Below are 19,015 nucleotides of genomic sequence, written 5' to 3'. Positions count from 1 at the left end.
ACGGCACAATGACAAGCATTCCATTGTGACAATAGGGACAGTGGCATTTTTTATCGACGACGAAGGGCACAAGAAGAGCAATGGCGAACAGAAGGGTAGGGAGAGAGAGGGGTACCGGGGGGGTGACATGTGAGGGGACATGTGGGTGGGCACACCGGTCAAGGGTTCAAGGGACGAATTCAGGGAAGTTTGCTCAGGGCCTTCTGTCCTGACCCAGCAAACCAGCAGAGCCAGTCACTTGGGGGGGAGGGATGCTCCTCGTCTCCCTCCCCTCTCTCGTTGATCGTTGTTGATACGTCGTCACTAGACAACGGTCGGTCTGCGTACGGATGCTCTGAAGCAAGCATGGGAGGAGGAGGACGAGGAGGAGGAGAAGGGGGGGGCAGAGAGGGGCGTCTGTGGTGTATCTCTGTCCCAACCTGGAGGCTTAGAGCAGCGATGGAGAGTGCTGGGATTCAACTTGGATCCAGGGTGTGGGTTCAGGAAGCAGGGACCGATGCAGGGCCAGCTGGTGTGCCAAAAGTCGTTGTCGCCCTTGTCTGCCTTGCCATCTGGCTGACTGGGTCTTGCATGGCCTTGCATGGCTTTGTCTGTCGGTCTGCCCTGTGAGCCTGTCTGTTCTGTCGGCCAGGTGGCATTGTCGTCGTCGGTCAGAAACCAAAGGCGTCGACGACCACCATCGAAACGGCGTCAGGCCAAACGACTGAACAACTGGTGCTGCTCGTGCCCGTAGTAACTCGCAGCTGGCTACTACCACGGCACAAGTCTGTCAGCCAAGCAACCCCTCCAGCCAGCTGCCGCCGCCCCAACTGTATTGCCTGCCTTGTCGTCGTCCACCCCCAGCTGCTGCTGCTACCGCCGCCGCCGCCGCTGTCCTTGCCGCGACACCGAAAAACGCCAGTGCCCATCCCGCCCCTCCCCATTCACATACCACCCAAACTAAACTCCAACTGCCTCCCCCCCCCCCCCCCTCCCTGCCTGCTGCGTCCCTTGACCACCGCCGCCGCCGCCGCTGCCCTTGCTCCCCCTTCCCTCCCCTCCCCTCCCCCCGTCCCCACATCGCACCTACCTACCTACCTACCACCACCCACCACCACCACTCACCGCACATCATCTTTTGTCTTCCCCCACCCAACTTGTCTTCATTCAAACGACCAGCGTCAACCTGCATAGCGTAGGGATCACGCCAAGCATTTCAACCACTGCTCGGCAAGCATCCCCTCGTGGTATCCAGCATCCAACAGCGCTCGGTCCCCCGCCCCGCGACCTCCCTGTCTTACCGACTCATCAGGTGAACAGGTCGCCGGCGGTCCCGGTAGGCAGTCGGCCTATACCGGGCGCGCCTTGCGCTCCAACCACCATCTGGTCTCCCCCCCAACCCCCTCGTCCTCGTCTTCACCGCATCTCCACTCGCGTGAGGCCCGACTCTCACGCTCGTCCACACGAACGTACCCACAGCAACATTCCCCCCACAAGACTCACACTCCCTCCCCTCCCCATCTCGCCCTCGCCCTCGCCCTCGATCCTCATTGTGCACCATCTGGTCGTCTGCTTGATCCAACTCGCAAGCTTGAACGAGCCTATACCGCCCATTGCCTGACTCGCGGACACACCAACGTCCTCCACTGGCCCGCGCAACAGTCACCATCCACCTAGTTGCCGTCTCTGCATTCGAAGCTGTATCATCCTCATCTAGCATCAAGCATCACGGTCAACTCCACTTTGCACTCATACACCTACGACCATCGCTCGACCCAGGTCCGAACACACGTCTCCCATCCAATCTTGCCACCTTGCCTGAGCACATTGCCAAGGGAGACCAGTCGTTACTCTCAACCCGCCAAAAGCTCCAACGGCGACGTCGTCGGCGGCAATGTCGAACTTTGGACAGGGCTTCCAGAACACTGGGTTTGACCCCTCGCTCCTCTACCAACTCCCCAATGCTGGCGGCAACATCAACGTGGGGAACCTTGGTGTGGGTGGTGGGGGCGACCAATCCCAGCAGAATCAGTCGGCAGCATCAGGCTTCAACCTGAGCCAGTTGACGGCCAACCTCGGAGGTGCTGGCGGAAACTCGATCCCACAAGGGTGGCTCACATCTTTCAACACACTGCAGTCCCAGGCTAGTCAGCAGATGAACCAGCAGGCTCGTCAACAGCAGCAGCCCCAACAGCAAGGCAACCAGCTCAATCAGGTCAATGTCAACCAGGGGCTCGGTGGCAACCCACTCGTTCCCCAGGCCAATGACAGCCAACGCCAATTAGATATCGTATGTCTGACGTCTTGATAAGTGCTGACTTCAGTTACGCAACATGCAAGCCGTCCGAACGGGTGGTATGGGTAACGCCTCTCCACAACAGAACGCCACCCAGGCCCTAATCGCCCAGCAACTCCAGCAGTTACAACAGGCTCACCCACAACTGGCTGCCCAGCAACAGCAACAGCAGCAGCAGCAGCAGCAGCAGCAGCAGCAGCAGCGCCAAACTCCCCAGCAGCAGCCGCAGCAGCCCGCGCAGCGCCTGCCACAGCAGCAAATGGGCCAGCCGCAGCAGCCTCAGCAGCCTCAGCCCCAGCCGGGTCAACAAGGCCTGCAGCCTGCCCAGGCTCAAGCCCAGCTTCAAACGATGGCGATGAAGGCAGCCGAGGCGATTTTGAACACCAAGGTTAGCCCACGCGTGGGCACCTCTCCCAACAGCAGACACTCACACACCACAGGACCTGTCCTCGCTCCCCCAGCAAATGTTTAGCCAGTACACGGGATTGCTTCGAAAGGGCAACATCATGACACCAGATATCCAAAAGGCTATCCAGAAAGTGTATGTTGCCTGCGTTCCGATGCTTCAGCCATTCAGCTGACATTGGACTTTAGGCAACAGTGGGCTGCTCAGAACTCGGCGAACGCCGCCAACAACGCTGGCACAAGTGCCTCGCTGCCTGTTGACTTGACAAACGCAACCCCCACAATGCCGAGCACACAGCTGCCCCAAGGTCAGAACGTGAATCTGCAGCAAAACTCGCTTCAGCAGCAGCCTGGAATGCCCCAAAACCCATCGCAGATGACCCTTCAGCAACGCGAGCAGCTTGCCAAGCGTTTGATTGCCGGGCAGGGCGGTGTCAACCCCAACACCCACGCCCAGCTGTTAGCGATGGCGGCGCAGCAGCGCACTCAACAGACCCGGTTGCCTTCAGGCAACATCAACATGGCCAACTTGGCCCAGGTTCAGCAGCTCACCAACGCTTTCCAGCAAAACCCTCTGCAACCCACTCTGTCTCCTGCCGTACAGCAGCAACTGCTCATGCAGTTACAGAACCAGCAGAACCAGCAGAACCAGCAGAACCAGCAGAACCAGCAGAACCAGCAGAACCAGCAGAACCAGCAGAACCAGCAGAACCAGGGCCAAAATGCACCAAAGCCGCTTGGTCAACAGCAGCAGCCGCAGCAGCAGCAGCCCGCCCAGCAGCAACTGCCTCTACAGCAGCAGCAGTCTCAGCCCCAGCAACAACAACAACAGCAGCAGCAGCAGCCAGAACAACAGCAGCCAGGGCAACAAGGCACGCCGACGATGTCTCAGCAGACCCAGCTCGCCGGCCTTAACCAGGCCAAGCCCGGCGCTCAGCCATGGGCGGCCCAGCCAATCCGGTCTCCCGCCAATCTTCCTTCTGAGGCGGATTGGCTTCGCGTGCTTCGCGGACTGCACCACAATCAAAACCTGCAGTACCCCATGGTCGACGGGAAACAAGTCAACCTCTACAAGCTATTCGCTTATGTCTTTGCCTATGGAGGGTACCGCTTCGTGAGTTGAGCTATCACGATTAAGGCTGACGTCCAGTTCGACACTCAGCCCTTGGACAAGCTTTGGGCTCTGGCGGCGGCCTCTGTTGGCTTCAGCATAGGCTCGGCCCCTGGGCAGCCTGGCACCGAGGCGATCGCAAAGCAGATCAGTGACATCTATCACACATATCTCAGCCGCCTTGAGGAGCTCTGGGTGCAGAATCTCGTTCAGCAGCAGAACCAGCAAAACCAGCAGAACCAGCAGAACCAGCAGGGCCAGCAGAACCAGCAGAACCAGACCCCTCAGACCGCCGGTACGAGTCAGCAAGGTGCGGCGCAGGTTGCTCAGCAGCAACAGCAGCAGCAGCCGCAGCCTCAGCCTCAGCAGGCCCAACCCCAGCAGCATCAACAGCAAACGGCCCTGAACAACCAGCAGACCAACATGAACCGCGGGCTCAGCCAGTTCACGCCTCAGCAGCAGGCGACCATCAACGGCTTAATGCAGCAACAGCAGCAACAGGCGCAGCAGCAGCAGCCCCAGACTCAGCAGCAGCAGAATGCTCTCGCTCAGGGTCTACGAGGCGTCCCCCAAGGCCTATCTGCAGAGTTCTTGAATGCCGTTTCCCAAAACCCCAACATCTCGATGACCGAGGACCAGCGTCGCCTGATGCTTGCTGTCCAGGCGCAGCAGAGGAATCAGCAGGCGCAGGCCCAACAGCTGCAACAACAGCAGCAACCTACACCACAGCAGCAGCCACAGCAGCTGCCGCAAGGGCCGCAGCCTCAGCCAACGCAGCAAGTTTCTCAGCAAAACCAGCAGTTCCACCAGCAGCAGCAGATGCAGCAGCAGCAGGCCCAACAACAGCAGCAGCAGCAGCAGCAACTGCAGCAGCAACAGGTCCAGCAGCAGACCCAGCAGCAAGCCCAGCAGCAGCAGGCCCAGCAGCAGCAAGTCGCCCAGCAGGCCCAGCAGGCCCAACAGGCTCAACAGCAGCAGCAACCGCAGCAGCAGCAGCAGCAGCAGCAGCCTCAGCCTCAGCAGCAGCAAGTTTCGCAACAGCCTCAGCAACCGCAACAGCAGCCGGTCGCGCAACAGCCCCAGCAGAGCCAGATGACACCAGGGCAGGCTGGTCAACCAGCCCAGCCCGGTCAGCCAACTCAGACTCAGGCGCCACCTCGTAACCTTACTGAACTGATAGAAGGGATTCGAGCAAGAGAGCGGGAATTGGAAACGGCGTTCAGTGAGTCTGGGACCCTACTGTCTTGACCTCTTACTTACACCGACAGTCAACACCCGCCGACAGGTTGTCCCGATCCCGCCTGAGCAGCAAAACGACTACCGGACTGTCCTGGATGCCGTTGCTCGCCTGGCCCACGAGGCCAAGACGAAGAGTCCACTCTTCAATGTCGTGTGCGGCCCCAACGAGGTCGACAAAACTCGTTGTCAAGGCCTCATCCAGCTGTCGTCCATCTGCTCGGCAGCTGTCATGAAGGCGAAGAACAACCAGCCTTGCCTGACACTGAAGGAGCTCGACAGCGTACGCGTTAGACTCAAGACTGTTCTGGATGAGTCGAACGCCCACCTCACCACTGCGATGAACGAACCTCGACTGAGAATGCGTCTTCAAATGTTGACCAGTGAACTCGGCAAGACCAGCAACGGTGGTGCGACAGCCTCGGCGGCTGCGGCTGCTGTGGGACAGTCGATGCCCACTGCTCCCGGCCAACTTACGCCGTTGGCGGCTCAGGCTGCCCTGGCGAATGCGATCGGGGGAAGCACGCCGCTCCAGCAAGGCATGCAGCTGAGTCCCGAGGTCGTCAACAACCTCATTAAGAGACCTTTAAAGCAAGAAGATCTCAAGCCGCCTCCGCCACCCAAGGTCCGCAAGGTCAAAGTCGAGCAGTCTCCTAAGGCTCCTGCTGAGGACACCAAGCTTCCCCGAACGCCAGCCACGCAAGCTGCAACACCAGCTGCCGAAGTAAGCACACCGAGTGGTTCAAAGCCAAGGGCGCCTAAGCGAAAGGCCTCGACTACGACACCCAAGACTGCGAAGAAGCCCAAAGCCACAGAGGAGACTAAGCCAGCACCCAGCCCCGCTGTTACCGGCACTCCTGCGCCTGCCGCAGCCACGCCACAGGCCACTGAGGGTGCCCCATCAGTAGCATCAGCTGCGTCTACACCTGCACCTTCCGCTGGCTACACTGGAAACGCGCTTGCCGTCTCAAGATCAAAGCATTCCGACTATTTCGCTGCTCAGAACAAGACGGCAGAATCGGAGCGCGAGAACTCGGCAGCCTTCTTCTCTTCCAGGCAAAGTCTGACCTCCTTTGATGGAGACCTTTCCGCCGCTGTCAACGTCTGGACCGAAGCTCAGCTTGCCCGCCCTGCTCCGCCAATGGCCATGCCGGGCCCCCCTTCAACAGACGACGCCCTGGCCGACCAGTCTTGGCACGATTTTATCAACGAACAAAATTTTGACCCAGACGAGCAGACACCACTCCTTACTCGCTGTCGCAGCCTCGACACCGACCCTGAGTGCAGCCCACGTGAAGGCGATCTGCTCGGTCGGTCACCCCTTGTCGCCTTCCATGTTGCGACGGCTCACGGAGCGCACGACCCAAAGCTGTTCGCAGCTCGGCGTGTGCCTTTGATGAGCCCGTCTGCACGCCCATACAACGGCATGCTCTTCGTCGAGGACGACAACCCCGACGTGGAGCCTTGGATGACTTAGGTCTCCAAGCCCCATTTCATGTTTGTCGATCATGACCCACATCATAATCATCGTAAACCCGAAGCACTCGACTTCGGATGGTCATCAACCGCAATGCCCCGCATAGTTTCCGTATGTTCGCAAGCACGCATCCCCTCTCCCACGCCCCTTAGTTCGACCGACACGGCTTGCTCACTTTCTATCGACTCGTCAACAACAGGCGCCGGCCTCGGTGACCTCGTGTATCATGTGTAATTCTGTAATTGTGGCCAGCCCATCGCTTCACAGCGAACCTGGTCGCCTCTGTCGAGGAACCCATTAGTGAACCAGTCACGTTTGTACCCTCATAATAGGCCTTCTTTATGGAACGCATCGTTCTGGCGCAGGAGCTACACGAGGCTGGCCACTTGTCGGACGTTGTTGGCGCTGTGCACGGGCTGAGCCTCGGCTCAGCAGGCTACGATTTGTTTGGTCCCACCATTTTATCACCCGCCCCGCGGTTGACTTTGTTTTCGTTGTCAACATTGGCCGGGCAGCCCATCACGGCAACGGCCGCTCACTTGTTTTGCTCTCCTCAACATCTCTTACATTCACTCCATGTCCATTCTCATGCCAGCACGAGTTCTCGCAGCACCTCCACCTCCTCCTGCAAGCAGCAGGGACCACATGCGACAGCGTGCTCTCCATTCCTCTCCATTGAAAAGCCCAGTCAAGCAAGGTGCGTCAACACCCCCGACGCGGCTTCCCCTTCCCTCTGCTGTGGTACAGAGCGCAGCCTTCCTCGAGTCACCTCATGTTTCTCATGGCTAACCAATTCGTTCAGAGCCTGCTGATCCGGTTGACATCGACATGGGTGGGTGGTTTACCACAGTACCGAGCACCCGCTGACTCTCGCGAAGCCATCCAGCACGGACGCCGCACGGCACCCAATGGCATCCACCGCAAAGGCCACTCGGACGAGTTTGATGGCGAGGAGGTCGACATGTCCATGCTGGATGACGAAGATGAGGAGAGCGACTCTGATGACGATGATGACTATGACCAGCCCATAGCCCCAGTTGTCCATGGTGAGCGAGCCTTAGTGTCCTGTTTGTTTGTTTGGTTCTTGGCTGACACTATTCGCCCCTGCTGCACCTCGCCCTCGCCCGACACATCTTTGCTGATAACAGTCGAAGTGCGTCTCAGTGATGACTCGAGGGTTATCGGGAGCGTTATCGAGAGCAACCTTCTCCCAATGCTGCGGCAAGCGTACGAATGGGTGCCGCCTGCAACATTCGTGCCCGAGAGGTACTGGGCGGACATCCCCATTCTAGGAAGGAACGTTGCGCAGATTTACATCGCTGAATGTGATGGTGGGTTGAAAGTCTGAGATCATGCTCTGACTCTTATAGCTTCGGTCGAAGCGGTCACTGCGGACTTCCGAATCCACACTTACAGAGCGTCTGACCGGCCCGTCACCCACATCACTGGCGGATTAGACGAGGACGAAGACGACTCGCGTACATCTGCAGCCACTATCTGTGAACTCCCTTCACGGCTGCACGAGGGTCTGTGGGATAGTCTCGTATATCCAGACGACATCAAAGAGAAGCTTCTCACCTACATCCACTCGACCTCGCTCTTTGCAGAGAACGAAGTCGACTTCAACGTCATCTCCTGGAATCGGTAAGGTTTGGGCACTGCTCTCGGTGGCTGACAACCCAGCCTTATCCTCTTGTATGGGCCTCCAGGTACGGGCAAAACCTCTCTGTGTCGCGCCCTGGCACAGAAACTGTCTATCCGCATGTCGGAGACGTGAGCATTTTCTTTCTCGAGCGCGTGGCTGACATGTAGATACTCGCGCGGGCAACTTGTCGAGATCAACTCCCACTCCCTGTTTTCAAAATGGTTCAGCGAGAGCGGCAAGCTGGTGCAGAAGCTGTTCGACGACGTGACAGACTTGGCAGAAGATGACGAATGCCTTGTCGTGGTCATGATCGGTGAGCGAGGTCCGTCATGCTGAGGCTAACTGTCCAGACGAGGTCGAGTCACTCACGGCCGCCCGGTTAGGGGCAATGAATGGCAATGAGCCTTCTGATGCTTTGAGGGTAAGTACCACACGGTTGATGGAACGCGCTGACACTGGACCAGGTTGTCAATGCCCTCCTGACGCAACTAGACAAGCTCAAGTCCCGCAAGAATGTCCTAGTCATGACAACTTCCAATCTCGCTGGGTCCATCGGTGAGTTTGAGCCTTGTCTACATCGTTCAAGCCGCTGACGTTGCAGACTCTGCCTTTGTCGACCGCGCCGATATCAAACAATACGTGGGCCTCCCACCGGTTGCCGCCATCTACTGGATCCTTTCGTCCTGCTTGCAAGCACTTGGCGACGCCGATCTAGCCCCAGGGGCTAAGCATCTCCTGAAATGGAGCGACTGCATCTTGGCCCGCGGTGTGCTCCCACTGTCCGAGAAGAAGCGAGTGAACCGCGCAAGAGAGGCGTCGTACAAGCTCCGCGAAATCGCAGAGCGCTGTCATGAGCTGGAGCTGAGTGGGCGCTTCCTGCGCAAGGTGCCTGTCATGGCACACGCTCGCTATCTGGCTGGACGCGCAGGCGGCCGTGCAAGCCTTGACAGGTGGATGGAGGCCCTGGGTAAAGCGGTTGAGGACGAGCGGCTGGCCCGCGAGCTCGTCAATCAGGCTGAAGGCAAGCACTCCGTCAAATCCAAACCCCAAGCATAAACGATGCGCCGCCCGCACCCACTTTCCGAGTTGTCACCAACACCGATGACCGCATCAGCCCTACAAGCAATGGCATCTTGCTGCGACATGCAGCCGCAACCAACCATCTCAGACTTTGCGCCGAACAGCAGCAGCAGTCATGTACCAGTATACAAAATGCATGGTGTGCCACAAAACAAAACTAAACCCCTCGCGACACGCTCACAGGCTGGCACAGTGGCAGTCGCAACCAGCGACTGGGCAGACATCATGGGGAGGCTCCCCATCGAGGCCCCCTTCAAACCACGCGAGAATGTGTGCAACATGGCCTTCCTGGTTAGCAGCGAACTGGGACAGCGCAGAGTCTACTCACCACCGTGCCGGCAAGTCTGGCAAGAAACATATGCCGTGTCCATTGTATCAACCTGCACTTCGCGTCCACGGGTATCGATCTCGGGTCGGACGTGGACGAGACAGATACTACACCGTGGCAGAGAGTTCTGACAGTACATGCACTGCGCGGTCTAGGGAGATGTCAGCTTCCGCCGCGTTCACACAACCTACTCGGACGCTTGGAGGCTTGATGGCACCTCGCAGGGCATTCTTGCGGAGTAAATGCTCCTCTGTTTGCTTCGTGAGCTGGTTGTTGCAGGCCGGGCAGACGACGACCGTCTGCACGGCATCGGCAGCCAAGTCGCCGATTTCACGGCGGCGGGCAATGACCCCAACGTCAAAGTTGCACCGAGGGACCCATGCCATCCAGCTGTCGAGGAGGTCGCGGTACGCTTCCTGCCAACGCTCGAGCATGGCGATTTGGCTGGTAGACAGGCGGGACCGCGGGAAGAACGCCGAGAGGAGCGCTGCTGTCTGCACATCGCCGGTCCTGTCGACAAAGGCCTGCAGCAAATCGAGTCCTGCGGGGGTGAAGCCGGTTAGAGCCAGACCCTGAAGCGAGCCGAGCTGAATGCAGCGGTTGAGGCGGTTGCGAAGGAAGAAGGTGAGCTGAGAGATGTTAGTTTCAGCGCGTGGAATTGCTAGCTTACGTCTTTGTCGCTCAGGTTGCACACGGCGACCGCGATGCGATCAAGAAGAGGCAAGCTCTCGTCGTAGATGATTCCGTCCCACTCTTCGCCGGCGATGCGAGTAAGGACTGCGCGAACGTATGGATCATCCACCTTGTCCACCATGCTTCTCCAGTGCTCTTGCCAGAATAGTGAGCCACGTTCCGCTCGAGATTGGGTCATGAAGCCTGCGATGGTCGCACCCATAAGGCGGTGCCTCTCATCTGGAGAGTGTCAGTCTTGTATGCAGAGCGCTAGGTCTGCTCACCATCAGACCGCATGAGAATCGTAACGGCGGGGCCTTCCTCGCCGGCGAAGAACGCCCAGCAGGCAGCCTTTGTTCGCTGGTCATCATCTACGAGGCTGGAGCAAGCGTCAATCGAGGCTGTATGAAATGCAACGAGCGCAGACTCACCGGTTGACCTCGGCCATAGTCTCGTACGCATGGTTCTCTCCGCACACGGCCAAGATCATACGCCTCTGTGGCATCTTCTCAGTGTGTGGCAGCTTGTGATTTCCAGGGCTGGAACTGGCCCCAGCCGTTGCCCGAGCCGCATTGATCTTGGCGATGGCGCTCGTGTAGTCGGGGTCAAGGAGGTCTGCTGCATCGCGCCTTGGCGTGGATCCAGCGCTACCGGTGTCTCGTTGTCCAACGCCCAGGTGGGAATTGTTATGGGCACGAAGTGCTGTCCAGGCCGCTGATCCTGGGACAGAGCTTGCCAAGGATGGCGGTGCGCCGATCTGTCCCGACCATATTGGCCAGATACCTTGATAGGTGAGGTTGTAGTTGCCTTGAATCGAGATATCCGAGGCAGTACCTTGGATAAACTCTGCAATGACATGTCAGCTCTGCCACGCCAAACTCGTGGTTACTCACCATCAACGAATTCCCAGGTGCCTAACAGACGGTCCGCGTCGGGGAACCTGGTTCCTACCGCCGCGTTCAACAACAGCTACGACGGTCAGCATTACCCCCGTCAGTCACCTTGAGCTCACATTGTCAAGACCATAGCCCTCCTCGACCCTGCGCTTCATGATAAACGCAATGTCGTGCCGAAGAGTCCTCCTGAAGCCATCTGGCCCCGAGACCTCGTCTCCGTAGTCTTCATCCTCCCCATCCAGCTCCTCGAAATCGAGGCCCTCACGACGACCCGTCCTTCCGATTCCTGATGGCGAAGCATCTCGGCTACGAGCGCGCTCAGCCGCCAGCAGTGCCGATACACGCTCTGGCGGCAGCTGGAACCTATTCTTCCTGCGGTCATCGGTCATTGGGTCGCGGGATTGGGGACGGGAGTGGGATCGAGACCGTGGGGATCGAGTGCCGGGGGTGGACGCGCGGGTGCGGCTAGGAACGTTGGGGTCGAGAATGAACAGCGACGAAGCGCTGACGGCCAGCTCTGCACGGGCACTGGATGCAATCTGTCCCGATGTTAATATGACAAACGGGCCGTGCCCAAGAACAAGAACTCACCGAAGGTGCCAAACCTACGGGCCCTGCGCCGATCGTTCCGTCCTTGACCACGAAGACGACGTCACGGACAGCCGGCGACGTTGGTGGCGCAAACACGAAGCTTTGAAGGTTGAGCTTCGGCTTGACGACTGTGTGTATTTGTCAGACATACCCTCCTGCATGTTCCTGGCTGCTTACCTTGCCGCATGCCGCCGACAGATGTCCACTCGTCGAGCCCATCGGCTCGCTGCGGACCACTGATAATGTCCCAGATGGAGATGCCACCTTCACGCGTGCCGACACCGAGCGCCGACGCCCCGAAATCTGGCATTCCTGGTGTACGCATCCACTCGAGAGAGACGATCGACGAGCTGGCTCCTCCTCCGGACCAGTCGTGCTCGAGGGGTAGATTCAACAGTTCGATACCAGGCCGTCGAGTATCCCACAGCCGGACGATACCCCCAGCTGGCGACTGCTCCACCGATGCCAGGCGCTGCGGCCTATCAGGGTTCGGAGTGATCGTATACACAGCCCGTGTGCTCCACTGAATTGCCGCTCCAGCCATGCTCGCCGCACTCGGGTCGCGAGGGCTTGGAGCCGCAGCTGCAGCGGGGGCGCGGAGGTCATACAGCCGGATGACTTTGCTGTTGGCGCTGGCCATGACCTCTGTGGACGACTTGGGGACCCAGGCGACGCTCTGAACCGCCTCGGAGGGGCAGTACTGCTGTACGTGGCGGATCGTCGTGTCTGTCTTGCTCGAGTGCAGCCCGCTCGCGGGACGAAGTGCCAGGGGGTTGGTGACCTCCAGTCTCTCCGCGGGGCGGCTGAACGCCGCGTCGCCGTCCGAGTCGCGCGGCATCGCAGCGACGGCCTCGGCAATGTCCCAGATGACGAGCGAGTAGTCGGACCGATGCCGGTCGTAGCCTGCCGCAAGGAGATACGGGTCCCGATCGGAGAACGACAGCGCGGTGACAGGGCGCGAGTGCTTGACTGTCAACAGCGCCGCGAGCGGCGGCTGCGGCGCCGGTGATGTGCTGCCCGACATGGTGAGATTCAGAGACGCCGACGAGAGCGACGAGAGCTGTGTCCGGCCAGTACTCAGGCCGAGCGCTACCAGGTGTCGATGTGTCGGGAGGGGCGACCATGTGATGGCCTGGGGAGGCAGTGTCAGCCTCGTCCCGGCGGCAGCCGTTCAAAGGACTCACCTTGACGCCGCCAACGTCGGTCTGGCATCCAACCATGCTCATCGACTCGGCCTGCCGTGCCGTCAGCGCGCCCATGCCTTTACGGACGCGCGGTACATCTACACCGCGGCACGACTCACCGCTGGATCCCACTCAAACATCTTGACGTCGCCACTGGCGCCCGGCGCGCTCTGGCCCGCGACGACGAAGTGGGTGCGGCTGCCATTCCGGCGGTGCGTGGTGGCGAGGGGATCGGCAAGGATAGTCCTGCGTGGATCCGCCATCCTGCCTTGCCTGTGCTGTGTGGTGTTTGGGGTGTCTAGGCTGCCGAGAGGTCGGGCCTTTGTTCGGAAGGGAGGTTGAAGCGAGCGGGCGAGTGAGATGCTCGAGATGAGTGATGAGCGTCATCGACACCCAGCCATCCCCGGTGGGTGGTGGGTGGTGGTGGACACGGACATTTTCAGGCACCCGCGCGCGTCGCCAGTCACCCACCACCAAAGTAGGTTGCACGCGTCTGGGTCGAGGCCGCCGACGACTACTTGCTTCACAACATTCACTCAACTCGCAAGCTTCTTGCATACGCTCACTCCACCACTCGCAAGCAGCGTATCAACAATGCCAGCATCAGGCAAAATGGCAGCTCCTCCATCCCAGGGCATCGAGCAGTGAGTTTGTGGCCCAGGCGCCGGCCCTTCGGCTTCTATTCTCGCCGCCGGGCTCACGTTGACCGCCGAGCTTGCTGACCGCGCCGCCCAGGGGTGTCCTGTTGAAGCTCTTCACCTTTGCCGTCCTCATGGCCATCGTGCCAATCTCAACATACTTTGTCACCGTCCAGCACCTCTGGAATGGTGAGTCGACTTGGCCCCAGGCACTTTGTGCCGCCTGCACCACCATTGCTGCTCTCCGCCCCTCGGGACACACTGACACGTGCAGGCAACACGGCGTACGCGGCGCTCTCGGCCGTCCTCGCCGCCAACATTGTCCTCGGTGGCTACGTTTACCTCGCGTTCGCCGAGGACGCTGCTTCCAAGGCCGAGGTCCAGGAGAAGAAGGCCCAGTAGTCGCGCCCACTTCTGACCGGCGAGCTCGAGGTATTATAGACGGGTCGACTCTGTGTATGAAGTATTAACTGGGAACGATGCGGCTAACCAGCGGCTTGTCTGACCCCCTGGTGGATGGTGTTACGGCTAACTGGCAAACGGGTCACTGGCCGTCACTGGTCAAGGTCGCCAACACGGTTGCCAGCGATCCCGCCGCGTCTGAGTTCTGAAGGCTGTTGTGAAAATGGTTGTGCATACTGTATGACATTACTGATTATGCTATGGATGAACTCCAGATCAATGATAACTTCTTCTTCGCTACTTCAATGTCTGTAGCCAGCCCTACTGATCGTACGCTTGGTTGGCGCTCACGTCCTGCCTGGCGACATCGTCGATTCTCTCGTGGTCGACCAAAAGGCCATGTTGAACCACAACGTGCGGTGCATCGCTGGCACGGCGCGGGATGTCGGGAACGACTTCCTGAAGGAGGTCTTCACTTCCAGCCTGGGCCGAGCTTGAAGGGGCTGCCTTCGAAGGCATTGGCTCGTGAGGCGGCGGCACAGCCCCAGGCCCAGTCGACATCCACTCCTCCTGCCAGAGCTCAGCGACGCGCGATCGGCGGGAAGGATCGCGAACAAGGAGTCTGGCAACAAGGCGATGAAGCGCCGGAGTGCCAACTCCGTCGCGCCAGGCATACTCTCCCTTGGCAATGCGGTGCATTGTACGTCGCCTGTTCTCACGAGCGTTCTCCGATGCTGAAGTGGACGCGGTAGAGGCAGTTGATCCAGCACGAGCTCGACCAGGTGGAAGAGGAGCATCTGCGTCGAACGGCAGCTCACCGGCCACCAGGGCGTAAAGAACAACACCGAGGGCCCATGCGTCCGTACGGCGACCGTCGTAGAGGTTGCCCATGATGACCTCGGGGGCAGCAAACGCCTCGCTTCCACATCTGGTAGTCAAGAGTGGCGAATCAGCGCGGATGAATCTCGACAGGCCAAAGTCTGTGAGCTTGACAAGAGGCACGGGGAGACGATCCAGGGGGATCGAACCAGTGGCTGTTGGCGGAAGCGAGAACGGATTCACGGTAAGGAGAATGTCTGGACAAGTCAGCTGAAATGTCTCAAACACTAATGTACTCACTCTCAAGTTTGATGTCTCGATGAACGACCTCGACTTCATGCAGCCAGGACACTGCACGGGCCAGCTCGCCGAAAATCCTCCTGACGAGACCGAAGCCCTCGGGGTCGTCGGGCCCAGCACGCAGCATTCGTGAACGGTTTCGCTCATCCTCAACGAGGGAGAACAGTTCACCGCCAGAAAGGCGCTCCAGCACCAGGCAGTGGTGCGTATCAGTCGAGAAGTGGCAGTAGTACCCAACGATGCCGGGGTGGACGAGGTGCCGGAGAACCTCGACCTCTCTGTAGAAGGCAATGGCGGTTCTCGAGTTGCGGGTGCACGCGCCGCGGTCCACTAGCTTGACGGCAGCAACTGTGCCTCGAGGAGTCTCGCCGTCTCCTTCTGCGTCGCCAGACCAGACGCTCGCGAAAGCACCCTGCCCCAGCAGACTACGCAGGCGCCACGAGCCGGGGGCCTCCGACGAACGCACGGGAAAGCTGTCGTCGGCCACAGGGCTCAAGACATCTCCAGCTTTGACGGCGACTTCGCCAGGTTCGGCGTGGTGCACCTCACGCGCAATGTAGCTGTCAGGCCGCGGCTGGCGGATCGTAGGCCGGGGAGAAACGCCGCGACGGCTGGTATCACCACCTGTTGGATGGAAAGTGCCCATGGACCTCTTCGGCGAAAGCGGCGATGGTGTCACAGGGAGATTGGCCTGAGCACCCCTTGGCGGCGACATGACAGGAAGGGTCGCGCCGATGGGGTCGGGAGAGGTGACTTGAATAGTCGACGTGATGGGAAACGCCGGTGGAGGAGTGGAAGGCTGTGGTGGTTGGGGGCCGGTGACTGAGCGCAGACCAGTAGGCTGCGTGAAAGTCGGCGATGTTGACGAGATGTTGTCTCCCGGGCCTGCTGGTGTAGTCACAACACGGGCGCGGGCGGGGGCAGGTCCTCGGCCCAGGGAATTTGCACGCCCCAAACTGGCCGAGCCTGGGAGAGGTCTGGGAGGGACTGGAAGCGAGTCGCGTTGAGAAGTTGAGAAAAAGGCGTCCGTCTTCGAGGATGAACTCAACGTCGGCGACACAGCCCCATCGCCTTGCGGCATTGACGCAACAATGTCTCTCTCCCGTGCTGTCCAGCCTGTAGCTGAAAGGGGCGATGTACCATGAAGGGAGGAGAGGCTTGTGGGGCTGAGGCCTTGCGAGTAGGCCGCCAGATCGTTGTACCCAAGCGAAGAGCCCTCGTGAAAGCCGTCGCTTGAGAGATCGCGCATCTGGCGAACACCTGGCTCAAAGCCATGGTCTTGAGAGCTCCGAAACGTGTGATCCCGAAATGGATGGTCACGCGCAAAGCCTGGCACTGGTGAAGGCAATGGGATAGGAGTCGACACGGCCGGGGTGTTCATGCCTGATGTATCCAAAGCCGAGCTCGGAGTACTTTGGGCAAATTCAGAGGTTGCCCGCTGACGCACGCGGTCCACCGCTGCAACTGGTTTGGGCTGCACGAGACCAGGAGATTGGTCCGTTGATGGGAAAAGGTTGTGGTGTGCTTCCACGGGACTCGGGGCACCTTCGATGCTGCCCAGCGAATGATCGCGTTGATGGGGGCCGCCAGAAACGTCCAAACTGAGAGCCTGCCGAGTCTTACGACCGGAGAGAGAGCTGCCGCTGTTCAGATTGCCAGTGCCGACAAAGCCTTTGGTTGCAGGCCAGGCGGCGACTGCGGAAGTGGTGGCGGAGGAAGAATCTGTGCCCAAGGAGCCAAGTGACTCCAGAGTGAGCGTGCCGCCGACGTGCTGCCGGAGAGCAGTGAGAGATTCCGGGGTAAACTCAGCCGGAAGTGGAAGGGAAGCTGGGTCGAAGTTGCGGCAGACGACGAAGGCCTCTCCGCTGCCCTTGCGGCTGCTGCGGGGCTTGCGAATCCAAACTCCTCCTCTCCTACCAAAGGAGTCGAAGCCAGGTCCCGGAGCACTGGTACTGGCCAGCGCGGCGGGGGCTGTGCTGTCGTCCTCTGGACCAAGGTCAAGGTCGTCGCCGTCGTCCTCAATCTCGGCAAAGCTAGCCGGGTCGCCGCTCGAGGATCCTGGAGGTGGTGCTGGGAAGAAGGCTCTCAGTTGAGATTGAAGGAGAGCTGCCGTGGGATCGTTGGGTGACAGGAAGATCTTGAAGATGAGAGTCGCCCCAGGCGCGAGGAGTGTGAGACTCAGAGTGAGAGCGGCGAGTAAGAGCTGGGAGTGAATGTAGGCATCGAGGTCGTGGACACCGGTGACGTCAGGCGCTCCGTCACAGATGACGAGGTCGGCCTTTCGCCCACCGAGAGCGTCGAGAACAAGCGGTACAGTCGAGGGAAGAGTGATATCAGTCTGGAGGAGAGTGAGACCGGTAAGAGGGGCCTGTGAAGGTCAGCGAGGCCTCTGCTTTGCGTCGCCCTCCACAGCTTGGGGCGAATCTTTGGGCACAATGCAATGCGTCCGATCTGAAACAGGCGCAGAACAGAAGCAAATGCGCCACCGACAGGGTGGCTGATCTGGTCCGACAAGGACAGAGCGCAGCCCCATCTTGGACCAAACACGGGGCAGTAGCTCTGCAGGGGAACAGAAACTTCGGGAAACTCGGCCATTGCCTTGTCCACCGTGGACCGAGATGTGGACCGAGCTCTGCCCGCATCCGCAGCACCTGACACAGCCGCCCGCCAGCCCCACGGTACCACCCCCCCCCCCCCAGCCATTGGACGATGAAGAGACCACGTACCATGGGCTGGAGGTCGATGGAAACCACCCGGTTGTCACCAGCGTTGAAACCCGGCCTATGGTGGTCAGCGGGCAGCTTCGGGGTAAAGGACTGGCGAGAGAGCAATCTTGCCGATGCTGATCAACTCACTTCAAACGCTGTCCAAGGACCTGAGACCATGATCCGGGGGCGGCACAGAGGTCAACAGCTGTGGTCACGCCACGGAAGAGGTCGAACTCTTCATCTGGGCGAGGTTAGCCAGCCTCAAGGACAGTGTGAAACCGTGACTACCCACCGAGATGAAGAAGCTTGTACGCCGATCGTGCGCGGTAGCCTGAGCAAGAAGTGTCAGCATCTGCATTCCGATGGAGGTTGCAATGTAGAGAGAGGGGGGACAGATGGAGGCTGAGCGGGACGTCATTCGTCCGGGACGTTGACAGAGGTACAAGTGGGTCCGACTCGATGTCCCTTGCGTGATCCTTGGACCACGACGTGAGCCGTATATGAGGCTAGCAAGTCATGCCAAGAGTGGACAAGCAACGCACCATCGCTCTTGCCCTTGCGGTAGTAGACGTCACGCTTGTCGAGGGACGACTTTGAGGAGGGCATTGGTGCTGGTCGCCGCGGGGTCGCACGGCGATGGAGGTTGTGTCCAGTTGTTGTGTTTGGGGGCAAGTGCAGGAGCAGAGCAAAGCAGAGCGGAGCAGTCGGCCGTGTGTGTGAAGCTCGCTTGTCGCTGTCAAATGGGGACGACGGAGATGTCGAGAATGTAGATGAGAGTTGAGAGTGAGAGCGGCGGGTTGACGAGGGCGGCTATGCACAACTCCAACTCGCGAGTAGAGTTTGTTGACGGCGGCTTGGACGGATCTGGCAACAAACCCACCCCCATCCACTCACTCCGCGTCTGGCAAAAATGAATTCGGGCGCGCGGCGCGTCCAGCGAGTGGGCGGGTGGCGTCAAATTAAAACTCGAAGCATTACAAAAGCGCGACTATTCTGAATAGGAAGAAATTGTAATGCAGTTAGGCTTCCCTTCCTTTCCTGTTCGCCAAGTGACTCTATCTGGCACTAAATGCGTCATTGCACACTGCACCATGTTCCAGCAACAACAACAATAACAAGAGCAGTGCGACTGCGCACTCCTCCTTCCATGAAGCCTCCGCAAACTGCACAAAATCGCTCGTGTGCGCCGTTTTCTGCCGCTTGTTGGCTGCTTGAAGCGCAGGCCAATGAGTCCAAGGCTTGGCTATC

At 59.5% G+C, this 19,015-nt stretch overlaps 5 protein-coding genes across 7 annotated transcripts; 3 read left to right on the top strand and 2 right to left on the bottom strand.

Moving 5' to 3' along the window:
• Positions 1–1,873: 1,873 nt before the first annotated feature.
• On the top strand, positions 1,874–6,865 carry PF14_0175_0 (uncharacterized protein; the record flags this gene model as incomplete). 2 transcript variants are annotated; one of them, XM_062766991.1, is made up of 7 exons in its annotated part: positions 1,874–1,975; positions 2,006–2,269; positions 2,304–2,663; positions 2,716–2,816; positions 2,870–3,794; positions 4,176–5,013; positions 5,060–6,865. In XM_062766991.1, the coding sequence occupies 7 exons, from the start codon at positions 1,874–1,876 to the stop codon at positions 6,502–6,504; spliced, it is 4,035 nt and encodes a 1,344-aa protein (XP_062622974.1). In that variant the 3' UTR covers positions 6,505–6,865. The 2 variants fall into 2 exon arrangements, with proteins under 2 accessions (XP_062622974.1, XP_062622975.1); XM_062766990.1 differs by having other exon boundaries at positions 3,843–5,013.
• A 283-nt stretch (positions 6,866–7,148) lies between these two features.
• Trip13 (Pachytene checkpoint protein 2) lies at positions 7,149–9,205 on the top strand (the record flags this gene model as incomplete). The annotated part of the gene is made up of 10 exons (XM_062766989.1): positions 7,149–7,201; positions 7,307–7,336; positions 7,383–7,550; positions 7,653–7,835; positions 7,875–8,148; positions 8,188–8,277; positions 8,317–8,462; positions 8,500–8,570; positions 8,614–8,704; positions 8,751–9,205. The coding sequence occupies exons 1-10, from the start codon at positions 7,150–7,152 to the stop codon at positions 9,203–9,205; spliced, it is 1,560 nt and encodes a 519-aa protein (XP_062622973.1). The 5' UTR covers position 7,149.
• A 158-nt stretch (positions 9,206–9,363) lies between these two features.
• SEA4_1 (SEH-associated protein 4) lies at positions 9,364–13,223 on the bottom strand. 2 transcript variants are annotated; one of them, XM_062766987.1, is made up of 12 exons: positions 13,020–13,223; positions 12,901–12,951; positions 11,894–12,848; positions 11,717–11,844; positions 11,242–11,664; positions 11,123–11,198; positions 10,661–11,075; positions 10,514–10,608; positions 10,228–10,469; positions 9,742–10,186; positions 9,558–9,708; positions 9,364–9,513 (listed from the first exon to the last, which is right to left on the bottom strand). In XM_062766987.1, the coding sequence occupies exons 1-11, from the start codon at positions 13,161–13,163 to the stop codon at positions 9,665–9,667; spliced, it is 3,018 nt and encodes a 1,005-aa protein (XP_062622971.1). In that variant the 5' UTR covers positions 13,164–13,223; the 3' UTR covers positions 9,364–9,513; positions 9,558–9,664. The 2 variants fall into 2 exon arrangements, with proteins under 2 accessions (XP_062622971.1, XP_062622972.1); XM_062766988.1 differs by having other exon boundaries at positions 9,364–9,708.
• A 217-nt stretch (positions 13,224–13,440) lies between these two features.
• Positions 13,441–14,013, top strand: VMA21 (Vacuolar ATPase assembly integral membrane protein VMA21). The gene is made up of 3 exons (XM_062766986.1): positions 13,441–13,544; positions 13,636–13,727; positions 13,813–14,013. The coding sequence occupies exons 1-3, from the start codon at positions 13,495–13,497 to the stop codon at positions 13,938–13,940; spliced, it is 270 nt and encodes an 89-aa protein (XP_062622970.1). The 5' UTR covers positions 13,441–13,494; the 3' UTR covers positions 13,941–14,013.
• A 140-nt stretch (positions 14,014–14,153) lies between these two features.
• SPAC4F10.03c (Putative tRNA (cytidine(32)/guanosine(34)-2'-O)-methyltransferase) lies at positions 14,154–18,588 on the bottom strand. The gene is made up of 6 exons (XM_062766985.1): positions 18,310–18,588; positions 18,060–18,098; positions 17,915–18,008; positions 17,786–17,840; positions 15,060–17,427; positions 14,154–15,016 (listed from the first exon to the last, which is right to left on the bottom strand). Exons 1-6 carry the CDS (start codon positions 18,371–18,373, stop codon positions 14,262–14,264), a joined length of 3,375 nt encoding a protein of 1,124 aa, XP_062622969.1. The 5' UTR covers positions 18,374–18,588; the 3' UTR covers positions 14,154–14,261.
• Positions 18,589–19,015: the final 427 nt, after the last annotated feature.

Source organism: Vanrija pseudolonga, chromosome 1 (assembly GCF_020906515.1).
Source record: "Vanrija pseudolonga chromosome 1, complete sequence".
Classification (NCBI taxonomy): domain Eukaryota; kingdom Fungi; phylum Basidiomycota; class Tremellomycetes; order Trichosporonales; family Trichosporonaceae; genus Vanrija; species Vanrija pseudolonga.
The sequence above is the reverse complement of the archived record's forward strand: the minus strand, read 5'-3'. Positions and strand labels throughout refer to the sequence as shown.